Raw genomic sequence first — 23,494 nt, 5'->3', positions numbered from 1 at the left:
ATGTGCTACTGAATAAACATGACATCATACAAAAGATGAGCACTTAAAACAAACCTCGGCATCCAGACTGTAAGTTTCCATACATCTTCTCTGGGCACTCAGTACACAGTCGGCCTCCAAAGCCATTCCTGCACAGACACTGGCCAGTTACCTGAGCAGAGGAGAGTAAGCTATTAGCTGCATAGAATATGCCAGATGTCTGCTAATAAATACCTGTGCATCAGAGATCAGTTCTTCTGTGATTCAAAACACTATTTATGTGCAAAAGTATACTTGGCAATATGAACTTGATCAATTCTTGTTTGTATCACAGAATAATGTACTGTTTTCATATAAGAAAAGTTACTACTATTTAATTGCCCAATATTTTCTGTATTCAAGTTAAAGTATGTCCCTTAAATCAATCATGTAATTGTGCTTAACAGAGGTATGCCTTGTATAACATGTGTTATACAAGAGGCTGACCTCTGTGACCTCTGGTTCGCCTCAGATGTATTTTTCAGATCCGAGCTCAGATGGACTGAGAACTATTTCTGTTCTAATCTTACTAACTGATTGTAATTCACAGAAGGTGTACATTATGGAAATACTAGAGAGCTTTGCTGCAGGGTGGTGAACAGTTTTTTGAATGATTTGAGTTTATCCCCGAGAGGATGACAAAAAAACATCAAAGCTCTTAAACTAATAGCCTCTTAGACACTGCTTATTATCCCAAAAATGTGTGACTGCAAAAGCTAGAAGGCTACATACCCTTATAATGTCAGCAGGAGAGGACTGGGATAGAAAACCAACCCAATAAATTTGAGGAAACAGCTCTAATTGAGGTGGGAGGGAGACGGGATGCTCCCTACACACTCGGCTTTACTCTGAGCCAGTAGTCCCGGCTTTCATTGCGACTTTTGCTACAGTAGTGTCTGTGACTTAATGGTAATGCTATTACAAAGCCCTTCTATGGTGTACGGCACACCCTTACTACTCTAGATCTTCATCCATTTACTAATTAAGAAAGATAATTATAGCAATCACTGGTAAGTAAGTTCTTATTTATATAATTCACATTTATTTTTACCATAGGGAACCTTTAAAAAAGTTTAAATAGGGATTATTATGGTCTGTAGTGGAAAGAGATTAAGTACCATCGATCAGCTTTAAACACAGTGCTAATTTAGAGATTATGGGCCTCATTCTGGTTGACTCGCTCTTGCTCGAATTCGCAAGGGGGACCGAAGTTTTGCATATGCGCAGCTGCATTTCTGCGGCGCATGTGCATACACTGGGAGCGTGCGAACTAGGCACTTAATCTGTTTGTGATTGCACACTCCCTGCCTTGCGAGCGGGGGGCGGAGAGGGGCATGTGGTGCTGGCCAGGGGCATTAGCATATTCATATGCCCAACATTTCATGGGCGTTCCTAAGAAAACGCTGGGCGTACATATGGTAATGCGATCGTGACACATGTGCGGTGGGCAGGCAGCTGATATAACCAGATGTCTGCTGCCCGCCCATATCACTGCACTTCTTTGTTCATATGTTCCAGAGATGTTCCCACTGGCATGCAAATGGTTGTTTATGTAATACATCCATTTGTGTGCCGGACAAACAAACCCGGTATGCAAATGGGGGCGGGCATACAACTATTCACACGGGAAGGATCTGGATGACTTGCAAGGGTGCAAGTCAACCAGAATAAGGCCCAATATGTAAACACAATGTCCACAAAGAATACAGTTTTGTTTCTGATGATCAGCTGGGTACTAGCCAACTGGTATTAGAAATTACCAATTCACCTCCAGAAGGTGTCCGGAACCAGGTTGAATGGTTCAGTCTATTTTGTTTGCTCTTCAGTTTGTGTTTGGCATTTGACTCACTGGTGGCCTCCAGTGGTAGGTCTGTGCCATATCAGCTCAATATTCCGGGAGCTAATTTTTCACTAGTCTGCGAGGTAATGAGCTCGTTAAGCACAAGCTTGGGAGCTGCCTGGATCTCCACCAGGTGTAATTAATCACTTGAGCCCTTTTTAGGGCAGGCTCTCCTGCAATACTCAGCCAGTGATAGCTCCCTGCTTCTAGTGTCCAGTTCCCTAAGCTTTCTGCCAGCTAACCCCGGTCCCTGTCTAGAGTGCCTGTGCCTAGTCCCTGGACTTTATCCAGTCCCAGTCCTGGCATCAGTGTTTTGCCGTTGGTTTGTCTATCATCACGCTGTTCTCAGCTCCAGTACCCGGTCCAGTCCCACTGGTTATTCCTATCTTGGGTCATGTAAGTGCTCCTGTGGAGCCTGGTTATTTTCTATTTTGTTCTTTTGGAGAGCTGCCAAGCTCTTTTAGTTATTGGGCTGTTCAGCCCGTTGTTTAGTTTTGGGGGGGGGGGGGTTTAGGATTGCGCCCCGCCGTGGGCCAAGCCCATTTCCTCCCTTTGGTAGTTACCAGTTATTTACCTTCGTTTCCTTTTGCTTGCCCTTTCTATGCCTTTAATAGGCAGGGCCTCTCCCGTTCAGTCCAGGTTTTTGTTTTGGGGATTCGCCTCTTAGCCTTGTCTCCTTTTTGTGTGGAGTTTCCCTGTACTCCATCTCTTTTGCTTGCGACTGGGTCGCATTCCCGTCATTGGTCAGGTGCCGGCAGATAGGGGCATCTTTCAGTTAGGCCCGTTAGTTAGATCATCCTCTTGAGTTACCCCTGATGATCGCTCACCTTTTGTCCATCCATAAGACCTGGCTGCATTGATGTTGGAGCGGGCCTAACTCGCTTCTTCGGACACGGCGGCCACAGGTGAAGCCTAGTTCCCACAGAGGTTTGTCATCTGCCCGTGAGTCAGTGTAGGGTTCGCTGTGGCCATTCTAACCTGCAGTCCCGGCTACGGGCTCACGCCTGACCTCCAGCTCCCTGCCTCCAGTGGCTTCCCCCAGCGCCCAAGCGGCAACCATAACAGAAGGTGACTATTGCATCCCCAGACTATTGTGTAGTCTGGGAATGCACAGGGAGGGCTTAGGACAGTGGTTCACATACTGTGTGCCTAGGTACCCTGGGGTGCCTAGGTACTGTATGTTTGCAAGGGTGCCTCGGGTTCGGGGTCCATGACCAAATCAAATTATTTATGCTCAAAGCGATAGGCAAAACCAGTGCTGGTGGCTGCCTATCATAAAAGGTATGGATAATTAGAACCACAGATATTCTAGGTTGCCCTGGTCAAAAAAGTTTGGGTACCACTGATAACATGAGCCCACTCAATGAAAGGTAACACAAGAAGTCCAGCCAGAGTGCATGACTGAAATTATTAGGCATTATGGCATCATTTATGGTGCCCTTGATCTTTGGAACCTGGTACAGGTGTACCCTTTTGTGTACAACTAAAGCTCTTTAACGTGTAGTAGCTCTAGGATTGACACAATCCTGGAGTTACCAAGTTGGATAAGAACGATAGATATGACTTACTCAAGTCAGTAGTTACAAGTCAAATAGGTTGAACATGAGGGACTAACGTCTTTTTTCAACCTTAATTACTATGTTATCGTCTTATGTCTTATGTCTTATGTTATCGTCTTGGTCAACATGTGAATTGGTCTAGTCAAATAGCTCCTTGTGTATGATTTTTGCTTTATAAAAGGAACTGGCCTCTAAATCTGCCGCCATTTCATGCCTGTGTCGGTTGCACAAAAAGAGCTTGCCTTCTTTAAATTCTTCAGTATTCTATAGATGTCCTATCTTGTATTGAACTGTGTGTTTGTGCATCACTAAGACAACCAGCCTCCTTCAACCTCTGGACCATGATAAAAAAAATGTGATATTGAAAGTTTTGACGTGTTCATTTATAAAATCAAATGTAAATGACTACGTGAACATTAATGAGATAATAATAAAGTAGGAACTAAAAAGCCTACAAATTACATGATATGGTATTACCTGTTTTGACAATTTTAATGAATTTATAACCAATACCAAAACATAAAAATGGATTTAGATCCAAACCCAATACCAAAATCCAAAACACAGGGATCCATTATGAAATTAAGTCAGCTGTAATCAATATCTTGACTTTTATATAGTCATGCAATTCATTGGTGACCTATCCATATAAATCCGTAATATCCATACATATTGCAGTAGAGACATGCATTATTATATATGTGATGAATGATCTACACACCTTACTTATTTATATGATTTGACGTCAGCTCTCACCTGATTACACTGGAGACTGTAAGAATTCCGCGGATGACACCCACACATCTGACAGCCCCTCCCACTGACAAGGTTCCAGTGGTGGGAGGTGCACTGGTCACACCGCTGTCCTGTAACATTTGGGAGGCACTGACACTGTCCTGTTTCACTGTTACATTGCTGGTCTCTTTCTGTTCCTTGTGGGTTACAGTCACACTCTGAAATAGAATGTAAAAGATGCTTCATTAAGGGTCAGACTGATATTTGTTTAAATAGGGGCTTATTTAGTTAACTCAGCATTTGCATTTCTCCAGCTTCTTAGCTGAAGAATGTGATATCAAAGTTTACTTTACATTTAACTGCAGTGGTTTTTTTTTTTTTTTTTTTGCATCCACTAGTGTTTTACCACAGAGAGATATTTAATTTAAATAAAGTTAGATTACATATGCGATAGTTAACACAATGCGACTGACCCCCTAGTTCAGTGTTTTATAATTTTTAGAATTTAATTAGCAAGTTCTGTGATCTTTCAGGATTTTGAGTTACAGTAGATTTAGCGTTAGGTTTGGTATAGGAATTAGGCTTGTGTAGGATTAAAAATCAACTAACAGTATTGTCGGTTTAAAAAAAAAAAAAAGTATACATTGGAATACTGTTAAAGCAATATAAGGCCCAATATTTAGATTATAAATATATTTCATTCATTTTTTTCCTGCACTTTTAAATATTGCAAATCTGCGTGCCTCTCTGATCCAGACTCCATTGCTTTTGAAGCTAATAGTGTATAATGAATGATATGCAACCAAAGACGTGGTTGTATACGGTTGTTAGTTCGGCATGAGGAAGGTCGACCATTGAAGGATGGCATGCTCCAAGGTCGACTCCTCTGAAGGTCGACATGGGGCTAGGTCGACAGGGTAATTAGGTTGAAACATGCATTAGTTCGACATGGAGGAAGGTCGACATGGAGTATTTAAATTTTTTGTGACCCGACATGTGCCGACAGGCGGTATTTCATGCCCTACTATCCACTAGGGCATGGAGGGAGAATAAAATAGTGTGTCCAAAGCATGGCGAACCCAGCGAGCAATGCAAGGGGACGCGGTGTAACATTACAGTGTCCTTGTCGACGGTGTCGACATTCAGGACAAAAAAAGTGGGGAAAAACGAATGTCAACCTTTTGACCGTCAGCCTTGCCTATGTCGACCTAACCAAATGTTGACCTTCTTCGTCTGCATACCCATCTCCATCTTTGAACACAAGTCCCTAGTAGTACGTTGATCACGTCCTCGCTACTACATCTAAGCTGTAGTGTGTATTGAATTGTGGCGCACTTTTTTTGTTACGTTATTTATTTATTGTAATGTTAAGTTTTTTCTCCCTGTCCTGTTTCATTGTATACGGCGCTGCGAAACACTTGTGGCACCCCTCATTAATAAAATATAATAATAATAATCGCATCCTTTCTCACCAACTCAATTAAAAATCCCATCCCTCTGGTGGATATAAAAATCAGTGTACAAATGGTAAAAAATAATAAGCTAGCAGGAGATACTGCAGATTTGGTTTAATTGTGAACCGAAAATTAATGTTAAACACATTAACAATCACCACTTATAAAAAAATGGCCTCCAGAAAAGAAATAAAGGATAGGGCTAATTATTTTATGCTGTACTGTAGGACTTCTTCATGTCACTTACTGGTACAGCCTTGTGGGTTCTCAGCGCTCAGTAGGAAATATCCGGGCTTGCACTGGTCACAGCGTTCTCCACCAACATTTTCTTTGCAGATGCATTGCCCATTCCTAGGGTCACAGCTTCCGCTATCTACACTTCCCTCCGGATCACAATCACAAGCTAAAAAAAAATTGAGATTTCAAAGTGCAAGTGAGAAATGAAATATAAACATGAAATTTAGGCTTGGAAAAAGAAGCATAGAAATGTGCTGTATTTAGTGAATAGTGCCACAAATGTAATGACAGAGCTACAAGCGTGGCAGCGCAGAGTATGATCTAGAAGAGGGAACTCACATATACAGGCATCCCGGTGATCGATGTCCCTATTTGGATTCCTGTAGTAGTCTGGTCTGCACTTTTCACAGTTCTTCCCTGCAGTGCCATCTGCACAATCCTCACACACACCCCCACTCACTCTGCCACTGGCTTCATATATGGCAGGATCAAAGTGGCATTTCTCAGAGTGATTGTTACAGCTACACTCTAAAATGGAGAAAGAGCTGATTATTCAAAGAGTAAAATGAATACAGAACCATAACCATAGGGCAGCACCAGGGCCGGCGCCACCACTAGGCAGGACTAGGCATTTGCCTAGGGCGCCGGCCGCTGGAGGGCGGTACTGAGCCGCTGAGGTACCATAAAGAGGTACCCGAAAGCAGGGAGCGGGGAGCAGGTAAGTCTGTGTGATCCATCCTCCCTCTCCCCTCTCCTATCCCGCCCGTGGCATGGTCCCTGCTCCCCCCGCGCCGCCCGCTCCCCGCTGGGGGATTTCAGCGCGGCACCACCTATGCTCCGGGGGGGGGGGGGGTAGTATCGCCCGCCGCAGTATTGCCCGCCGCACCCCCTCCCCCCCGTGCCACAGTATCGTCCGCACCCGTGCCCCCCCGGCGGGCGGGCGGACGGGCGGCGCGGGGTTTTTTGCCTGGGGGGGGGCGTGGGGCTTGCACCGGCCCTGGGCAGCACAGACGGTGTAATGGTTAGCATTACCCCACAATGGTTCAATTCCCACCATGGCCCCAACTGTGCTGAGGAATATCGATTGTAAGCTCCACTGGGGCAGGGACTGATGTGAATGTTCAAATATTAAACCGCTGCGGAATATGTGTGCGCTATATACATAACTAGTAATAAATAAAATAAACCACAAAGTGGATCATCGACACATAGGGGGGGGATTTATTAATATGGAAGCTCTATTTCAGGTGGGCAGCCAATCAGATTTTATCTATTATCTTCTACAAGGTACTAAATCAGAATCAGAATCAACTTTATTGGCCAGGTGTGCTTGCGCACACTCGGAATTTGTTTTGGATATATAGTGCAGCATCAAGCAGGGATGAGGGGGGAGGGGGGGGGGGGGCATTACATAGGTTACATTTACACAATTAGCAGGGACAGTACAGAATCACACAGAGAATATATACCCGCCAAGCTGCACAGCGCCTAGGCAGCCATCAGCGGCGCCACTGGTCGCTGCAGCAGCCAGGTAGGTGACAATATAAGCAGGGACAGTAACAGTGTCACACAGAGAACATATACCCACCAGGCTGCACAGCGCCTAGGCAGCCATCAGCGGCGCCACTGGTCGCTGCGGCAGCCAGGTAGGTGACAATATAAGCAGGGACAGTACAGTATCACACAGAGAACATATACCCGCCAAGCTGCGCAGCGCCTAGGCACCGCACAGCCAGGTAGGTGACAATATAAGCAGGGACATTACAGTGTCGCACAGAACATATACCCGCCAAGCTGCACAGCGCCTAGGCAGCCATCAGCGGCGCCACTGGTCGCTACAGCAGCCGGGTGGTAACACTATGAGCAAAGATACACAGTACAATTATCACACAGGGGAAACACAGGGGACACAGGGGGTTACATATGCTGAGTGCACAAATCCTAGGCAGCCATTTGCGGCGCCAGCTTCCTGTAGGAAAATAAATAAGAAGTAGATTCTGATTGGTTGCCCATAGCAACATCCTATCTAAAACAGAACTGTCATCTTAGTAAATTTCCCCATAATGCAGTAACAGATTTTATTATACTATTATATAATGTATGTACATTGAAATATTCATAGTTCTAGTTCATTATATTGTAAAGGGCAACAAAATTTGCTGCGCTATTTAAGAAACTGTAAATAATTAAATAAATAATACTTATCACACAGTATAATGTGTATTCTAATAGGGCATTTAAGATCAAATAAAAAGATTAGCCTTCCTAATGTAACACAAAATCGAAATAATAATAATAATCTAAATCTAAATGTATTAGTAAAAACTTGTTGAAAATGAGTCAGAAGAAACATAAACATTTTTGAATAGTGATATAGTATAGATACTATCAGATTGGGGAGCACTGTGAATACTTTTTAAACATTACTGGGTACTTATTAAAACTCACTTTGAGAACTTTTCTAAAAATGTATCATTATCGAGGCACATGTAAAGCACAGATGGAGAAATCCTGAACCATACCGTTTGGTCTACACAGTGCAGTTCACATTAGTGCCCACAAGATGGTAATAAAACACTGACTTCATCCCTCTACTTCTAGTTCAAAACCAAAGTAACAAGCTATTTAAAGGTCAATTGGCACTTGAATTCTAAAGCACTGGTCCACAGCTGATTAAGAGAATATTAGAACATGTTAGAACATAGAACAAAGTAATCTTATTTCAGCTTGTAGATGAATGCACACTATTCCCCTTAAAGAAATTAAATTGGCCAAAGTAACCATTTTGTTTGTGGGGATTCTAGAATTTAGAGTACGTGTTAGAGAAGAATGGACAATGGATAAGCATAAAGCCTAAGGGGGTTATTCAATCCCGCGTCCCGGCTGTCGATACGTCCCAACAGCTGTAACCCTGGCCCGTTTTCATTTTGCTCGGCCACATATCGCCAGGCGGGATTCAATGCCCCCCCCCACCCTGACGATCAGTAAAAAGGGGGCGTGTCTACAAAAACGGCCGTGGATTGTTGAGATTCGGCCGTGATCGCATCGGTTCACGGACGTTATCGACAAACCAGGCCCGACAGCTTTTAAAGTTGGGACTAGTCTGTCTCTGCAATGCTGTCTGGCAAGACAGCATTGAATAGGAGCCCAGCGGTGGGGATTGAATACACTCTAAATCCTGAAATCCTGTTTCTGCCAGCAATAGAACATTTTGCTCTATGATAAATAGCAAAAATCTTACGCTGCCACAACAACATAGTTGCCTGCAGAGGCGTAACTATAGCACCGCAGCCCCCCGGCCGCGGGGGGGGGGGGCGCTGTGCATGTGTGGGCGCCAGGGGGCTGTGGTGCTATAGTTAGCCCCCTCCCGTCCGCCCATCTGCCGCCCGCCAATCCGCCACCCGCAGCCTTACCTGACTTCACTGGTCCCGTCCCGGCTCCCTTGCTGGCTTCATTCTGCTAGTGAGACGGACCACAATAAAATGTCCGCCCCATATAGCAGACAGTTCTCTGAAACTGTCTGCTGTATGGGGGCGGACATTTTGTGTTGGTCCGTCTAACTAGCAGAAGAATGAAGCCAGCAAGGGAGCCGGGACGGGACCAGCAAGACAGTTAAGGCTGCGGGCGGGGGGTGCGGCGGGGGGCGCCCCCCGTTAACGGCGGGGGGGCACCCAATTCATAGTTACGCCACTGGTTGCCTGAATACTGTGCTAGTCCAGGTGCTGGATGTGGAAGGAAAGGAGAGAATAAAACTGTGTATGAGACCTACGTTTGCACTCATTGGGGCTGTTTTCATGTGCTGGCCTCCAGGGCAGGTCATTGTACAGGTCACCACAGCGTTCACAGTTTGTTCCAGCAGTATTGTGTTGGCACACACATGTATCATGTACCTAGTGGAATAAAATACAGAACATACAGTAAATTATAAGTGGATTGTTATCAACATGTTTAAGACATACAAAGTCACATATATTGGTAATTATAAATAATATGGAATGACCATACTTTATTAATAGAATAACTGAGATAAAGAAGACATGAAAAAAGAATGTGATTAGGAAGAATGCTGCAATCACTTTAAATGGAAGGGAATGTTTGGCGATAAAGCCAAATTGACCTGCATGTTCAGCAGATGGGAGACGTTGCTAACGATGCATGGGATCGTGTATCGGTAACGACATTGAGAGTACACACTAGACAATATTTTAAGAAATATCACCAAAAGCCCCTTTCTTATTATGGGAGAGAGATATGAAAGCTTAGAGAGAGATAAAGTGAACACAGCTAGACCAGTCTACTCCTGTCATTTTTTCAAATATAGCCGGCAGAATGGCAGTTAGGGGCTGATTGGCTGGTACTTTATCTCTCTCCAAGCTTTGTTACATCTCCCTCTATGACATTTTAATTATTTGGCCCCTGTGTGCTCTGTTTCACCAGACTTTGAAGAAGATTATGTAACAGCTCTTATTATATTAAATATGCAAAGAAATATTGTTTTCTGTGCATAATAAAATCTGCCTTAAGGCTTTACTGAATTTTAATTGGAAAAGTTAAAATGAATCATAGAAATATTTCCCTTGTATTGGTGTCAGGAATATATTATGAGTATTTTTGAACACTGGCGCACAGAATAACTAACAGCGACGATTCTAGTTCTGTACATCTTCTAGTGCAGTCTACCAAATAATAGTAATCATACATAGCTGTTATGGGCAGGGCTACCTTCAGACAATGTGGGGCTCAAGATCGACACAATAAGCAGCACCCCCGACTCCCCTCTTCTCAAACCCCCAACATACCTGGTGAGACCTCGGGGGTATTTTTAATTAAAGTCGATCTTGGGTCCCTTTAAAATCGATCAGAATAGAACCAACATCCCCACAAAATCAACTACAGTTTTTCAATTCCAAATAGCTTATTTACTAAGGGGTTTATGAAAGTTATTTCTAAGATGGGATTTGCTATGGCCAACCAATCAAATTATATCTATTATCGGTACTTATGTAATATCTGGGCTCCCGTTTTACTTATAAGACTGCGTCCCCTCGCTGGGCTCGCTGCGCTCGCCACGCTTCGGGCACGGTGGCTTGCTGCGCTCGCCACACTGTATAAAATCAACTTCATGCGTAGTTGGATAGTAGGGGTATGAAAAAATGGGGTGCATTTAACATGGGAGCCCAGATAATACATAAGTACCCTATTATCTTCTTCATAGCAACATCCCATCTTCAAAAGAACTCCCATCTTAGTAAATAAACCCCCAAGAATTGATTTTTATTTGTTCCATTCTGCTGCCAAGGGTAGATTTGTGTCTATTTGAAGTTCTAAATGTGCTTTTTACTGTCAATAGAACCAAACATGAACTTAATATCAACAAAATTATACAAAAGCATTTCTATTGGCCAAAACAAGTCACTCGCTACCCACTCGTTACCCACAAACACCTTCATTCCAGGTCTAATTTGCATATCCACAATTTTTTTAAGCATTGCTGTGTCTTTATAAGCCATGATTTATGAGTGCCTTACATGCTAGAATTATCAAATAGAACTGCTTCTGATGGTTCTACTGAAAATATTGATTTTTGGTCGATCTTCAAATCAACTATTAGTAAATATTGGTTAGGAATAGAACTCAATGGTAAAATATTGATGGTTGATGGTTGATGGTAAGTGGTTCTTTTGAAGTGCAAATATCTCTTTCAGTCGGATTTAAGTCTATTTTGAATTTGGTAAATATGTGATAAACAAAATTGACCAAAAATCCATCAACTGAAACACTAAAAACACGCTTTAGTTAATATACCCCTGGTGCCTTCAGCAATGGCAGCCCTACTTTACCTCTACATTGCTTAAAGGGAAATGTGAAATTTGTTTATGATTAAATTATACTTGACAGACTCTTTCCCTGGTCTCCCTTGTGCTTGGGTCCAGGGCTGGAGTCCAGACAGACCCCCCTCATGCTGCCCCAGTTATGGGCAACAGAATTTAGTTTTTTTGGTCAAGTTCTCACACATATACCCAAGTGTGGAATGTTATGTTCATTTTACCTGAATGTCACCAAATGGGTCTCTTCTTGGTTCAATGCCTGGTATGCATTGGTCTGCATGGCCGTAACAGAAGCAGCTGCCATGAATGCGCATCTCATTTATAGCATAGAAGGTGCTGGGTTCTCGATATCTCTGTGGTGGCAGCCGTGTTAACTGAGTGAAATTTATTCTCAGGTTGGTAAGCTCTCCAAGCTCTGAAAAATAAGGTAAGTATATATTTCTTTAGACTTCGTAAACTCTACAACAATATATACTGTTGTCATGCCATACATGTGAATGCAGACATATGATTTTATACAACTGACTATTACAAACCCCAGCTGCATGAGAGCTTGTCCAGACAAGCGCTTTCAAAGAATCTTTCATGCCCATTAAGTGTAGGACAAAAATACTATAAGATCACTCATTTCTGTTTCTACGCACATCTTCAGTGCATGCAATCATCTCTAGCATTTTGATTTGGCTTATAGTGAACAGCAGATACAGTATGCGCAGTCCAGAAGCGTAGCGTGGGCGGTGCCGGTATAGCACCAGCTCTGGGCGCTGGAAGCTATCATGGTGCCGGAGCTGTGCCTGCACCGCCAGCTCGCCCGCACCCCTGCACTCTTGTCTGCCGCGCCATCTCCCCCGCTAGCTCCCGGCTCCCCGCTGTATACGGGAGACATGGTGCTATTTAAAATTCATGTCTCCCGCTGGACCGCTAGCCAATAGGTGCTTGCGGTCCAGCAGCCAATCAACTGGTGGCTGCTGGATCGCGAGCGCCTATTGGCTAGCGCTGTCCAGTGGGAGATGTGAAATTTAAATAGCAGTGCACGTCTCCCAGGTAAAGCAGGGACCCGGGAGCGGGTGGGGGTGCCGACCGCACACTTTCTCTGACGGGGGGGGAGGGGGGGCTCCACACTACTCCCACTACTGCAACTACTCCCTCCCTGTTCCACACCACTCCCTCCCACCTCACTCCACACTACTACTCCCACCCTCCCCCCCTGTTCCACACTACTCCCTCTCACCCTCTGTCCCTGCTTTGCACTATCACTCACACCCTCCCTGATCTGCACTATTGCTCCAACCTTCCCTCCCTGCTGGCAATTTGAGTCCCCCTTGGCAACAATATTAGTCCCCCTTGGCAACAAGCAACAAGTCCACCTTGGCAACAATATTAGTCCCCCCTTGGCAACGAGCAATTTTAGTCCCCCTTGTCAACGAGCATAAAGCTCCTTGGCATCGAGCATGAAGCCCCTAGCATCGAGCATGAAGTTCCTAGCAATGAGCATTATGTGTCAGATGTGTAATAGGCATTACGGTTTGTTATATAGTATGTAATGGGCATTATGTGTGACCTTATGTGTAATTGGCATTACAGCATGTGGCTTTATGTGCAATGGGCATTACGGTGTGTGGTATAATGTTAGGCCGCCTCCCCTTTTGGCCACACAAGAGCCCCGCCTACTACAAATCGGGGGGGGGCGCGAAACATGCCCTTGCTCCGGGCACTGTGGCACCTAGCTACACCGCTGGCGCAGTCCCCTAAACAAGGCTGGTGCACGGGTTCTTAGCAGCCAAGGCAAAACATGAGCCTATAGCTTCCCCACCACCAATTACCTACTCCCTAGCCAGTAAGAGGAAGTGGAGGCTGAGTATTATAAGTTCCACAGGTGTCTGCAGTGGCGTATCTATAATGGGTGCACACTGCACCCATTTTACTAATACTTACCCTCCAGCGTCCAGCAGCAGGAGTGCTGTCGTAATTGCTGGAAAAATAGCGTGGCGGACATTTTCTGGCGATGTGCAAATGCGTAGTATGGACTGTGCACTCTAGTCTCCGACCCTACTGCGCCCAGTGCTCGTGGCACTGCTTCTGGCAGAGAGAGGAGGGAGCCCAGCTGGTGGAGGCTGCACACGGGACTCCTTCTCTCTTAAAATGCCCCTGGGCGCCTGACTGCATTGAATACAAGGATATATTTCTCCTTGTTTATAGGATTGGCAAACACAGTGGTTCTGGCATCTTAGACAGATATATACAAAGCATGGATACGGTAGAGACGTCCTTGCCCCCAGACCATTGACTTCTGAGAGGTAAGGGTCATAGGGTCGACCAACATTAGGTCAACAGTCATTAGGTCAACATGGTCATAAGGTGGGCATGAGCACTAGGTCGACATGAAAAAGGTTGACGTAAAAAGGGTCGAAGTGCATTTTTTTCTTTATTTTTTATGTCTATGTCGATATTATGTCTATGTCGAAATAAGTGTACCAGGTCCTCTCGCATTGGCTGGCTTCACTCGCCATGCATCTGTAAGGATGAATAACTGTATCTGCTGTATAGATAATAATAATAATAATAATAATAATAATAATAATAATAATAATAATAATAATAATAATAATAGTAATAATAATAGTTCCAAATGCAAAAAAGTAATTTGTGGTCCTGACCAATGTTAACTTGACATAACAAGTCCTACACATCTACAGTACAGATTATAGCAATGAAATACTGAAACATCCTTAAATAATGGTAAAGTCTGTATGTGGACTGGTTGCATGAAGGTTGCTCTCTTAATGGCACATAGAGTGTACTCAATATTTTTTGGGTGGTAACATGAGCCTTGTATTAGTATACCATCTTCTCCACTGCTGGTCTGAATTGTTACTTAGGGGGTTATTCAGACCTGATCGGTTCTCCGCTTATTTGCATAGCCTCCGCCCGCCAGAGTGAAATCCCGCCCTGTGCAAGCCTGCAAAAATATCGCAGATTGGCAATTAGCTGCAAATCCATGCACAACTCACTCACCATGGAATGATTATTATAGTCTGTGTATAACCCCGGACTTACTTGTACGGTGAAATAAAACAGGTTAATTGGGGCCAGAGCTGACAGAACTACACTGAAAGTGCTTGGGCACACCTGTATTTTCTCTGTCACTCAGAGAAAATACCCGGGCGATATTCACAAATGACAGCTTCCTGTCAATCAACTTGCGTACGGCCAGTGATTTAAAAAAATTATGGATTTTATTGCTGGATGGCCTTGCACATGCATATGCAAGCCTCAATTATCGCCAACCTGCGAATTCGCAGCCCAGAGAACAGATCTGAATAACCCCTTTAGTACCAATGAGGGGTGTTTTAAGAGAGGAGGAGGCAGAAAGAAGGAGCCGCCTCCACGATTCTGGCCTCCTCCTCTCTGCCAACTGCCGCACAGCAGAGTGTGAGTTCTGTGGTAATTTTCATGGCAATTTCTGCAGTGTTGCTGGCGTTGAAGTGGGACTTCGGTGGAATAAGTATTAAAAATGGCTACAGCATGTGTGGTGTGTACCCCCCTGGACACACACTGCACACATTATAAATATGCCACTGGTACCAATGTAACTAATGCACCCATATTTTGATTGTGTTTCAGAAGTGAATGTAGGTAATGTGGTCATGGCAAGCCAAGCACTACCATGGTATGAGAAAAGACAAAGCTTATATTCTTACGGTGGATTTGTTGACTTTTGGACACTGGAACTGAGATAGCCATGGCCATTGGGCTAAATCGTATCTAGAGAAAGGAAATGAGAGAGGCTATTAATGTATAAGTAGGATTACACCTTCCCACTGTCCACATAAACTCTGCTTAAAGATTAACAAAAACCAAGCACTACTTCCTATTTATTTAGCACCTTCTAGAAAATAATGGATAGAATCTGATTGGTTGTCCATAGAAACATCCCATCTTCAATCAAACTCCCATATTAGTAGTACATGCCCAAAGTAATGAATTGCATTGCAAAATGTTTCATTCAGTGTATAAAAACCAGATAACATTATTTTTGTACTGATATCGCATAAAATGTATTCACCATTCTAATGTTTGAGAGTTCTTAAAAATAGACTAGTATTACCCCATTTCAATGGTACTGTTAACAGTTGTGTTTTTCCTGCCCTGACAAAAGTGAGACTGCAGTTAGCAGACTTATTACCTTTCCCCCCTGTGTGGGGTTCCCTTGTAGCTCCTGGCACCGCACATCCTCAAGGGTTTGGGGACGCCCTTGTCTTATTTGTGGGAAAGAAGCAGCACAGTTGAAGGCTAAGTACTGATACACCTGCCATGACTTTCCGGAGTCTGAAGATCGCTCGATCAGCATTCCAGCTGGCCGGGGGCTCTGTAAGGAAGAAGTGACAGGAGGAGGGGCAGTCATTAAAGAAAAGCAAGCACCGGGATGGAGGAAAATAAGATACGTCAAATTAGCTTACATACAGTACAGCTGGAAACAGCATGTTTTGTAACACATACACTAGCAGCATATCCTACTCTCCCAAGGGTTCTCAGCAGTGTTTTCTTTTTTTAATCCCTTTTTTTAATCTTTGTGATAAAATCTCCTTACCAATTTTTTTTTATTGCTAAAGCAATTCCATTTAATTTATTTACAGTAATTTTTTTATTGAGCATTTTATTGTTATACAGGTTGAGTATCCCATATCCGAGTATCTGTTATCCAAATTATTCCAAAAACCATATATTCCAGAAAGTGGAAAAAAAATTTTTTTTTGGTTAAAACTTACTGGTGACATTTGTAACAGCCCTACTGAGGACATGATATGTAACCGGCACTATATATGTGCAGGAAAACGATTGCTTGCCATTCAAATTCATTGCCTGAGTTAGTACACAAATTTTGTTTCATGTTTTTAAACCTTGTTTTTTGAACAAATAAAATATATTTGTGTGTATTTCATGTGGTTGATGTGTTTATACAGCATAAATGCAAGATACTTCAAAATACATAATTGAAATATTAAAATATTCCGAAATACGGAATAATCCGTTATCCAAATTTCTGCTAGTCCCGAGCATTTTGGATACGGGATGCTCAACCTGTACTAGTTATGAGCCCGTAAAAATTATCCAGATAATCTGTATGAACACTGTGGCCCTGGCGCATGCTCTGTCCTCAAATCATCGGTTAATTGTGACCGATTCTGGACTACATCTTGAGCTGAACCAGCCCCAGGGTTACCAATGGTAGCTGAAATGCCAAAACATTGGATAGTATAGCCTAAGTCACATATTGGAATCACACATCATTCCCTATGACTTTATTTCACTTTAGAATCATATAACCAACAATAAGCAATTCCATTAGCAGAAATGTCTTAGGGGTTATTTAGTAAAACTTGAAGAGAGATAAAAATGTGAGAGATAAAGTATTAGCCATTCAGCTTCTGTGTGTGTGTTCTCCCAATCAATGCGTTATAAATATGAAAGGAGAACTATGTAATAGTTACACAACAAAGCCTTAAACCTCCCAAATATTTCCTGCGCAGTCACGATCCAAGTACCGTAACTCTCTAGCTGTGTCCTTAGCATCATTTCCATTAGACTGACCTGTTTACATTTGACACGACATGCATAAACTTTGAATATCATTCATCAAACCTCTTTCTATGGGGAGGGGGAATCTATTTACTTATGGAAGTTTGAGATACTAAAGAAACATGAAACAAATGTAGTTATTTCCAGTGTGAAATGGCCTCATTTACTCTGTTCTAGGCTGCTAAGTATGGTGATGCTAGATGTGTCCAACTACCGCTGAGTAGTAGTAATTTATGAGGGCGCGGCAAACCTAAAAGAGACACAGGTAATGCCTAGTCCTGCATGTGATCACATGTCTGCCTTGGAGGCTGAAAACAAAAAACGAGGGACCTACCCTGAAATCCAGCGTGACGTCACTGAGCTGAAACTTCCTACCCAGGTCAAACTGCAGGGAGACCGGATTAACTCCTGTGAAGAGCATAATATATCACAGACACATTTATTGGATTATTCCACATAACAATCTAAGTACATCTATTATGGAGTTGCACAAATACAGCATTTGTTTGCCTTTTTACTAATAGCCATTTAATAGTTTAGAATTTTCAGGCACATGGCGGGATGTTCTATCATCCGCATCCCAGCTCCGCCCCCCTTCGCCGCCCATCGCCTGCATAATTATCGCATATGCTCTAACATATGCAATAATTATGGCAAAGGACAGCTCTTGCGTTAAGAGCTGTCCTTTGCAGTGAGAGTCAGCGGGTCCTGGCGGCTCCCACCCTCCCTTACCCGCTGCTGCTGCACCGGGCTCTCCTCCTCCCTGCACATGGAAGAGGATCGCAGTGCAGGGAGGAGGAGGTCAAAGGTCCGGGCAGCACAGCAGTGTGCTGCCTGGAAACAGGTGAGGGGGGGTCGGTGCGGCGGGGGTCGGTGCGGGGCGGCGGTGGGTCGGAGCCCATAGGCTTCTATGGGGCATCGTCAGAGTTGTCTGCTGATGCCCCCGTCGCGGTAACCCGGCAGGGGATGTTTAGAGCATCCCAAAATGCGGTAAAAACCGGGTTTTTACTGCATTTTTAGTTTAGAGAATCTCCCCCACAGTCTGGTTCATTACATATTTCATTAAATAATATTTATATGAGTTCCTTAGTTATCTCACAAAATCCATTTATATCGACTAGAGAGTCTTTGTATACAAAAAATAATTATCTTAAAACTATCTTGCTTAAGGTGCCCACAGACGCATCGATCCCGGCGTGCGTTGTGGGCTTAACTAGCACACATAGCATCGCATCATATGCCTTGTGCATACGATGTGCATGCGATGCGATGCTATGCTAGAAAAAGCTAGTACAAAAAGTATGTGCAGCATATACTTTTTGTACTGTGCGATGAGGTGCCGCGGGAGCGCGCACCCCATCGTATAGCATCGCACTGCCGGGATCGATGCGTGTGTGGGCACCATTAGAAGTGAACTACATGTATCTTCTCTTGTCAAAAACAAAAAAAATGAAAGTGTGTGATGTTGGACAGTACGGATGGTGTGATGGTTAGCATTACTGCCTCACAGCACTGAGGTCATGGGTTTCATTCCCACCATGGCCCCAACTGTGCGGAGTTTGTATATTCTCCCCGCACTTGCGTGGGTTTCCTCCAGTTACTCCAGTTTCCTCTCACAATCCCAAAATATACTGGTAGGCCAATTGGCTCCCAACAAATGAACCCTAGAATGTCTGTGTGGGTGTACATGTGGTAGGGAATATAGATTGTAAGCTCCACTGGGGCAGGGACTGATGTGAATGTTCAAATATTCTCTGTAAAGTGCTGCAGAATATGTGTATGTGCTATAAAAGAAACTGTTAATAAATAAATAAATGTTCCAATATAAAATAACGGGGTTTAGCAGCTTACACTCAGAGACGCCTTTTTTTAGAACTTACCATTCTCAGATTGCCACCACCGAAGGTTACCGATCGGAGATACTACATTAATGATACGGTGACTGAGTGCTGAATATGGCTCTCTGGAATCACAGCGACAACATTGCATTTGGGTCTGAAAGAGACATGTAATGTCATTTGTATTGTGCGATCTAAACAGTCATAGGTGTATTCATACAGGAGGAACAGAAACAGCTAATTGTTCAACATACTTCAATAATACATCCATCACTTGGGCATAAACAGGGCCGGTGCAAGGCACCGGAGCGCCCCAGGCAAGTCGGGGTCGGGGCGCCCCGGTGCCGGGGTGGGGGGCGGGCGGCATCCCTGCCAGGGGTGTCCCTGCAGTGCAGGAGCGGTCAGTGGTACCTGCGGCGCCGTCATGTGTATAAAGCTGGCTGCGGCCGGCGGGGTCCCTGCAGTGAATAGAAAATAACTAGCGCGTCCTGTGCCGCTGCGCGCATATCGCTAGTTATTTTCTATTCACTGCAGGGACCCCGCCGGCCGCAGCCAGCTTTATACACATGACGGCGCCGCAGGTACCACTGCCGCACGGACACCCCTGACCGCAGGTACCACTGCCGCACGGACACCCCTGACCGCTCCAGCAAGTTTTTTCCACAGCCCGCTGGGGGTGAGGGGCGAACTGCCGCCCTCCAGGTGCCGGCGCCCTAGGCAAATGCCTAGAGCTGCCTAGTGGTGGCGCCGGCCCTGGGCATAAAGGATAACTGACAACTGGATATCAGCTACAAAATAATATGTACATTATCCTATATACCATCCACTATAGTTATTGTGGAGTGCCTCACACTGGGAAAGGGGGGTTGCTAGCAATTTACACAAATCTGTAATTACCTATTCAACATATGTTAGTATATTTCCTTAACATGCTCTGTTGGGTACTGTTTTGTCCATGGCTTAATTTATCTCATAGATATCAACTCTGATATATTATGCAGACATACAGGGACAAAAGCCTTGGAATAGCACCAATGGTAACAGAAAGAAAACTTTAAACTTATTTTGCAATGGAAAAGTTTTAAGAAAAGTGAACAGTAACAAAAGCTGGGGATCGGGGCTACTGGCAACACTTCACAAACAAAAACCACACTGGGCAACCACCTCGTGGTGACAGTTACACATACTTGCCTTCCTGACCCGCTCCATGAGGGAGAAAATTCTCTGTTTCTGGCCTTCCCTGGTAATGCATGATTGCCATCTTCTGTGGGGAGCTAGGTAATTGATAAGAAACCACAGGTCATGGCAACCATACATTACCAATGAAGTCCAGGAACAGAACATTTTCTCCCTCATAGATTGGGACAGGTAGGCAAGTATGCAGGTACATCAAACTCATTGATAACTTAATAACTGGAAAAGGTAAACCCGGGCCACGCCAGGTATTTCAGCTAGTTAGAATTACAAACAATTAGGAGAGAGATGTGTCAAGCAGTGAAAAAAGTGAAGCGCACCAGTGGATAAGTTGCCCATAGCATGAAATCACCTTTAAGGTAGCATTTATCAAGTACATTCTATAATATGATTGGTAGGTGCTGATTGGCTGCTCAGTGCATTTTTTCTACTGGACCACTTTGTATTTTTTTTTATACAACTCCCCCTGTTGTTTACAATTAAATAATGTGGGCAGGATGTTATAGTATTATTTTTAATGGAATAAAGTTGAGACAATCTGGATTTTGTCCATTTTTTTTTTTACTTTAAAATTTGCCAGCTATATCACACTTTTTCATAGACATTTTGGCATCTACCACAAATCCAACCTTTGACACAATTAATAACTTGTTTACGCAGTAGTTACCCTCACTCTATCACTCATTCATTCATGTGCATCATGTGGCCCAAGTCATCATTGAGTGAGACCATTGTGTGCAGTGCAATGTCTCGCAGTTAACTTTGTGCATAGTTTCCAAACCACCAATAAAGGGAACAAAAAAATGATCATTCTAAAATATGTACACAAGTACCTATAATGATACACAATAATGCAGGATGCAATTGGGTGACATAATATTAAAATAATTAGATTGAAATCAAAATTGTGTATTGAGGTATGGAAGACGGGCAGAGAAATATCAGGAAAATACTCATACGTGCTATAAGCATCTTCCTGGCAACATCACAGAACCTCTGTAAAATTTTCCATGATTATCTGGCCACAGAATGTCACTAGTCTGATGAAATGAATGCCATTTAGTCCAATTGGAGTGTAATACGGAGACTAAAAAAAGAAAGGTTATTCTCTAGACTATGAAATAGATCTTTTTTATGAAGACAAACTTCCGTTCTTTGACACACTGCATGGCCGGCTGACTGTTATATTAAAATTTAATGTAGATTTGACCAGAAATGATCATGGTTCATTGAGCGGCCAGGCAGCAAAAAATATCCATAAGAAAATGACAACAAATTAACCCTAGAATGTCTGTGTGCGTGTACATGTGGGATGTGAATGTTCAAATATTCTCTGTAAAGCGCTGCAGAATATGTGTGCGCTATATAAGAAACTGTTAATAAATAAACAATAAATGCAATTTTATTGTTAATGGTAATATATTTTTTTAATTATTCCACATTCCATTTAATAATTCATGCTGAATGATAGATATGTATTTAGTAATAATAATAATAATAATAATAATAATAATAATATTTTATTATCCCTGTGCTTCTGTGAATCCCTCCCACAAATATACTGGTAAGTTAATTGACTCACAACAAATTAACCCAAGTGTGAATGTGCATGCGTGTACATGTGGTTGGGAATATAGGGCCCGATACAACTTGGATCACATATGATAAGCTGCTCGTAGCAGCTTATCATATGCAATCCTTAAGCAATGCAAATGCAGCAGGAGGTGAGGAGTTTTAGCAGTACCTATAGAATCTCTATAAATACAATTATTATTAATTATTATTATTATAACACCTACATTTGCGATTGCATCAAACTGCAATTTAATTGCAGTTTAGGGAACTTTGCAACCATCGGTTGTGGTATTCTTCTACCACTGAAGCCTGACTAAATCTAACCTTACTCGGCTGTCTGTCGCAGCCCAGCTTGTAGTCCTTGGTCTGGCCACTTCCGGAAAAAGGGAACGTCATGCCCCATTTTTGGAAACACCAGCCATCGTGCGCAAGCACAGGACACCACCATCAGCCATAATTCACGTAGGTTAATTATCCCCGTAGATCGTAAGCTCCGCTGGGGCAGGAACTGATTTTAATTGGCTAAATAGTCTTTGTAGATGCGCTGAGGAATACTGTATGTCTGTGCTATACAAATAACTGATAATAAATAATAACTTTCATGTTCAAAGATATATCTGAAAAATGATTACATTAATATTTAATAAGATACATGTTAAAATGTATTTTTAGATACATATTCATGCAGTAGATACTATTTTTGTGCTAGATGCTGTTTAAAAGAGAAGTGGTCAGTACCAATGTCTTATATCACAGAAATAGCATGTACATGATAATAGGCATCCTACGGCCTTCAGAGCAATAGGGTGAAAGTTATCCAGGGCAATGAAGTGAAATTGATCAAGGCCCACAAATAAACCTTTGTATTGGCTTTTGCCTGCATCCATTACATGAACTAGGTGAAAGGTTACTGGGTAAGAAGTCAGTCTGTATAAAGAGCAGTCTTCTTGTCTATGCATTTGCTATGAGCAGCTTGCTAGGAATTCCCACAGACACACAGCTGGTTTTAACAATGTGCAGTTTCAGATTTATCAAACAGAAATTTGACATTTGAAATATTTGTGACGCAATGCTGTAACCTCTGCATGCTAAAAAAGGAAAAATGGAATGTCACAACATTGATTTTCAAAAGCTGTGTAATTTCCTATAAATGTAGCAATTAAAGTGTCAGGGGACTCCCATTATGTCATTTATTTTCAGGTGGGGGGAGCATACGGGCTCTGCATGCATTTTGGATTGCTAGTGGTGTTTTTTTGTTGTTGTTTTTTTTTTTGGACGGGGGGGGGGGGGGGCTTGTGGTAGGGGAGAGTGTTTGTCAGGGCCGGATAAAAGCAGGGGCAAAAGGGGTCAGCTAGGAGCCCCCTGTGGTTGTCATGTATATATATATATATATATATATATATATATATATATATATATATATATATATGTAGACAATAATCCGCGTCACTCAGGGGGTCTTGGTATAAGAGATATTTATGGGTCAACGTAAATCAATACATGTGCAACAAAGCTTTGTTGCACATGTATTGATTTACGTTGACCCATAAATATCTCTTATACCAAGACCCCCTGAGTGACGCGGATTATTGTCTACATTTATCCTTATCCCACCGTGGGCACCTGGGGCAGCTGA

The 23,494-nt window shown here is 43.1% G+C and overlaps 1 protein-coding gene across 1 annotated transcript in view; it reads right to left on the bottom strand.

Annotated features, from left to right (window-relative positions):
• LAMB3 (laminin subunit beta 3) overlaps nt 1-19,368 on the bottom strand; it is a 44,230-nt gene extending 24,862 nt beyond the window's left edge. The window contains exons 1-10 of the mRNA XM_083172824.1: nt 19,132-19,368; nt 17,586-17,659; nt 15,858-16,040; nt 15,373-15,436; nt 11,893-12,086; nt 9,613-9,733; nt 6,183-6,371; nt 5,854-6,009; nt 4,174-4,370; nt 55-151 (exon numbers count right to left, since the gene is read on the bottom strand). Coding sequence (XP_083028950.1) covers nt 55-151; nt 4,174-4,370; nt 5,854-6,009; nt 6,183-6,371; nt 9,613-9,733; nt 11,893-12,086; nt 15,373-15,436; nt 15,858-16,040; nt 17,586-17,659; nt 19,132-19,240 — 1,384 coding nt within the window. The 5' untranslated portion in view covers nt 19,241-19,368. The remainder of the gene's footprint in view (nt 1-54; nt 152-4,173; nt 4,371-5,853; nt 6,010-6,182; nt 6,372-9,612; nt 9,734-11,892; nt 12,087-15,372; nt 15,437-15,857; nt 16,041-17,585; nt 17,660-19,131) is intronic.
• Between the last annotated feature and the right edge of the window lie 4,126 nt (nt 19,369-23,494).

This window comes from Crinia signifera, chromosome 2 (genome assembly GCF_055691185.1).
Source record: "Crinia signifera chromosome 2, ASM5569118v1, whole genome shotgun sequence".
NCBI lineage: Eukaryota > Metazoa > Chordata > Amphibia > Anura > Myobatrachidae > Crinia > Crinia signifera.
Note: the sequence above shows the minus strand (reverse complement) of the source record. Positions and strands in the feature narration are given on the sequence as shown.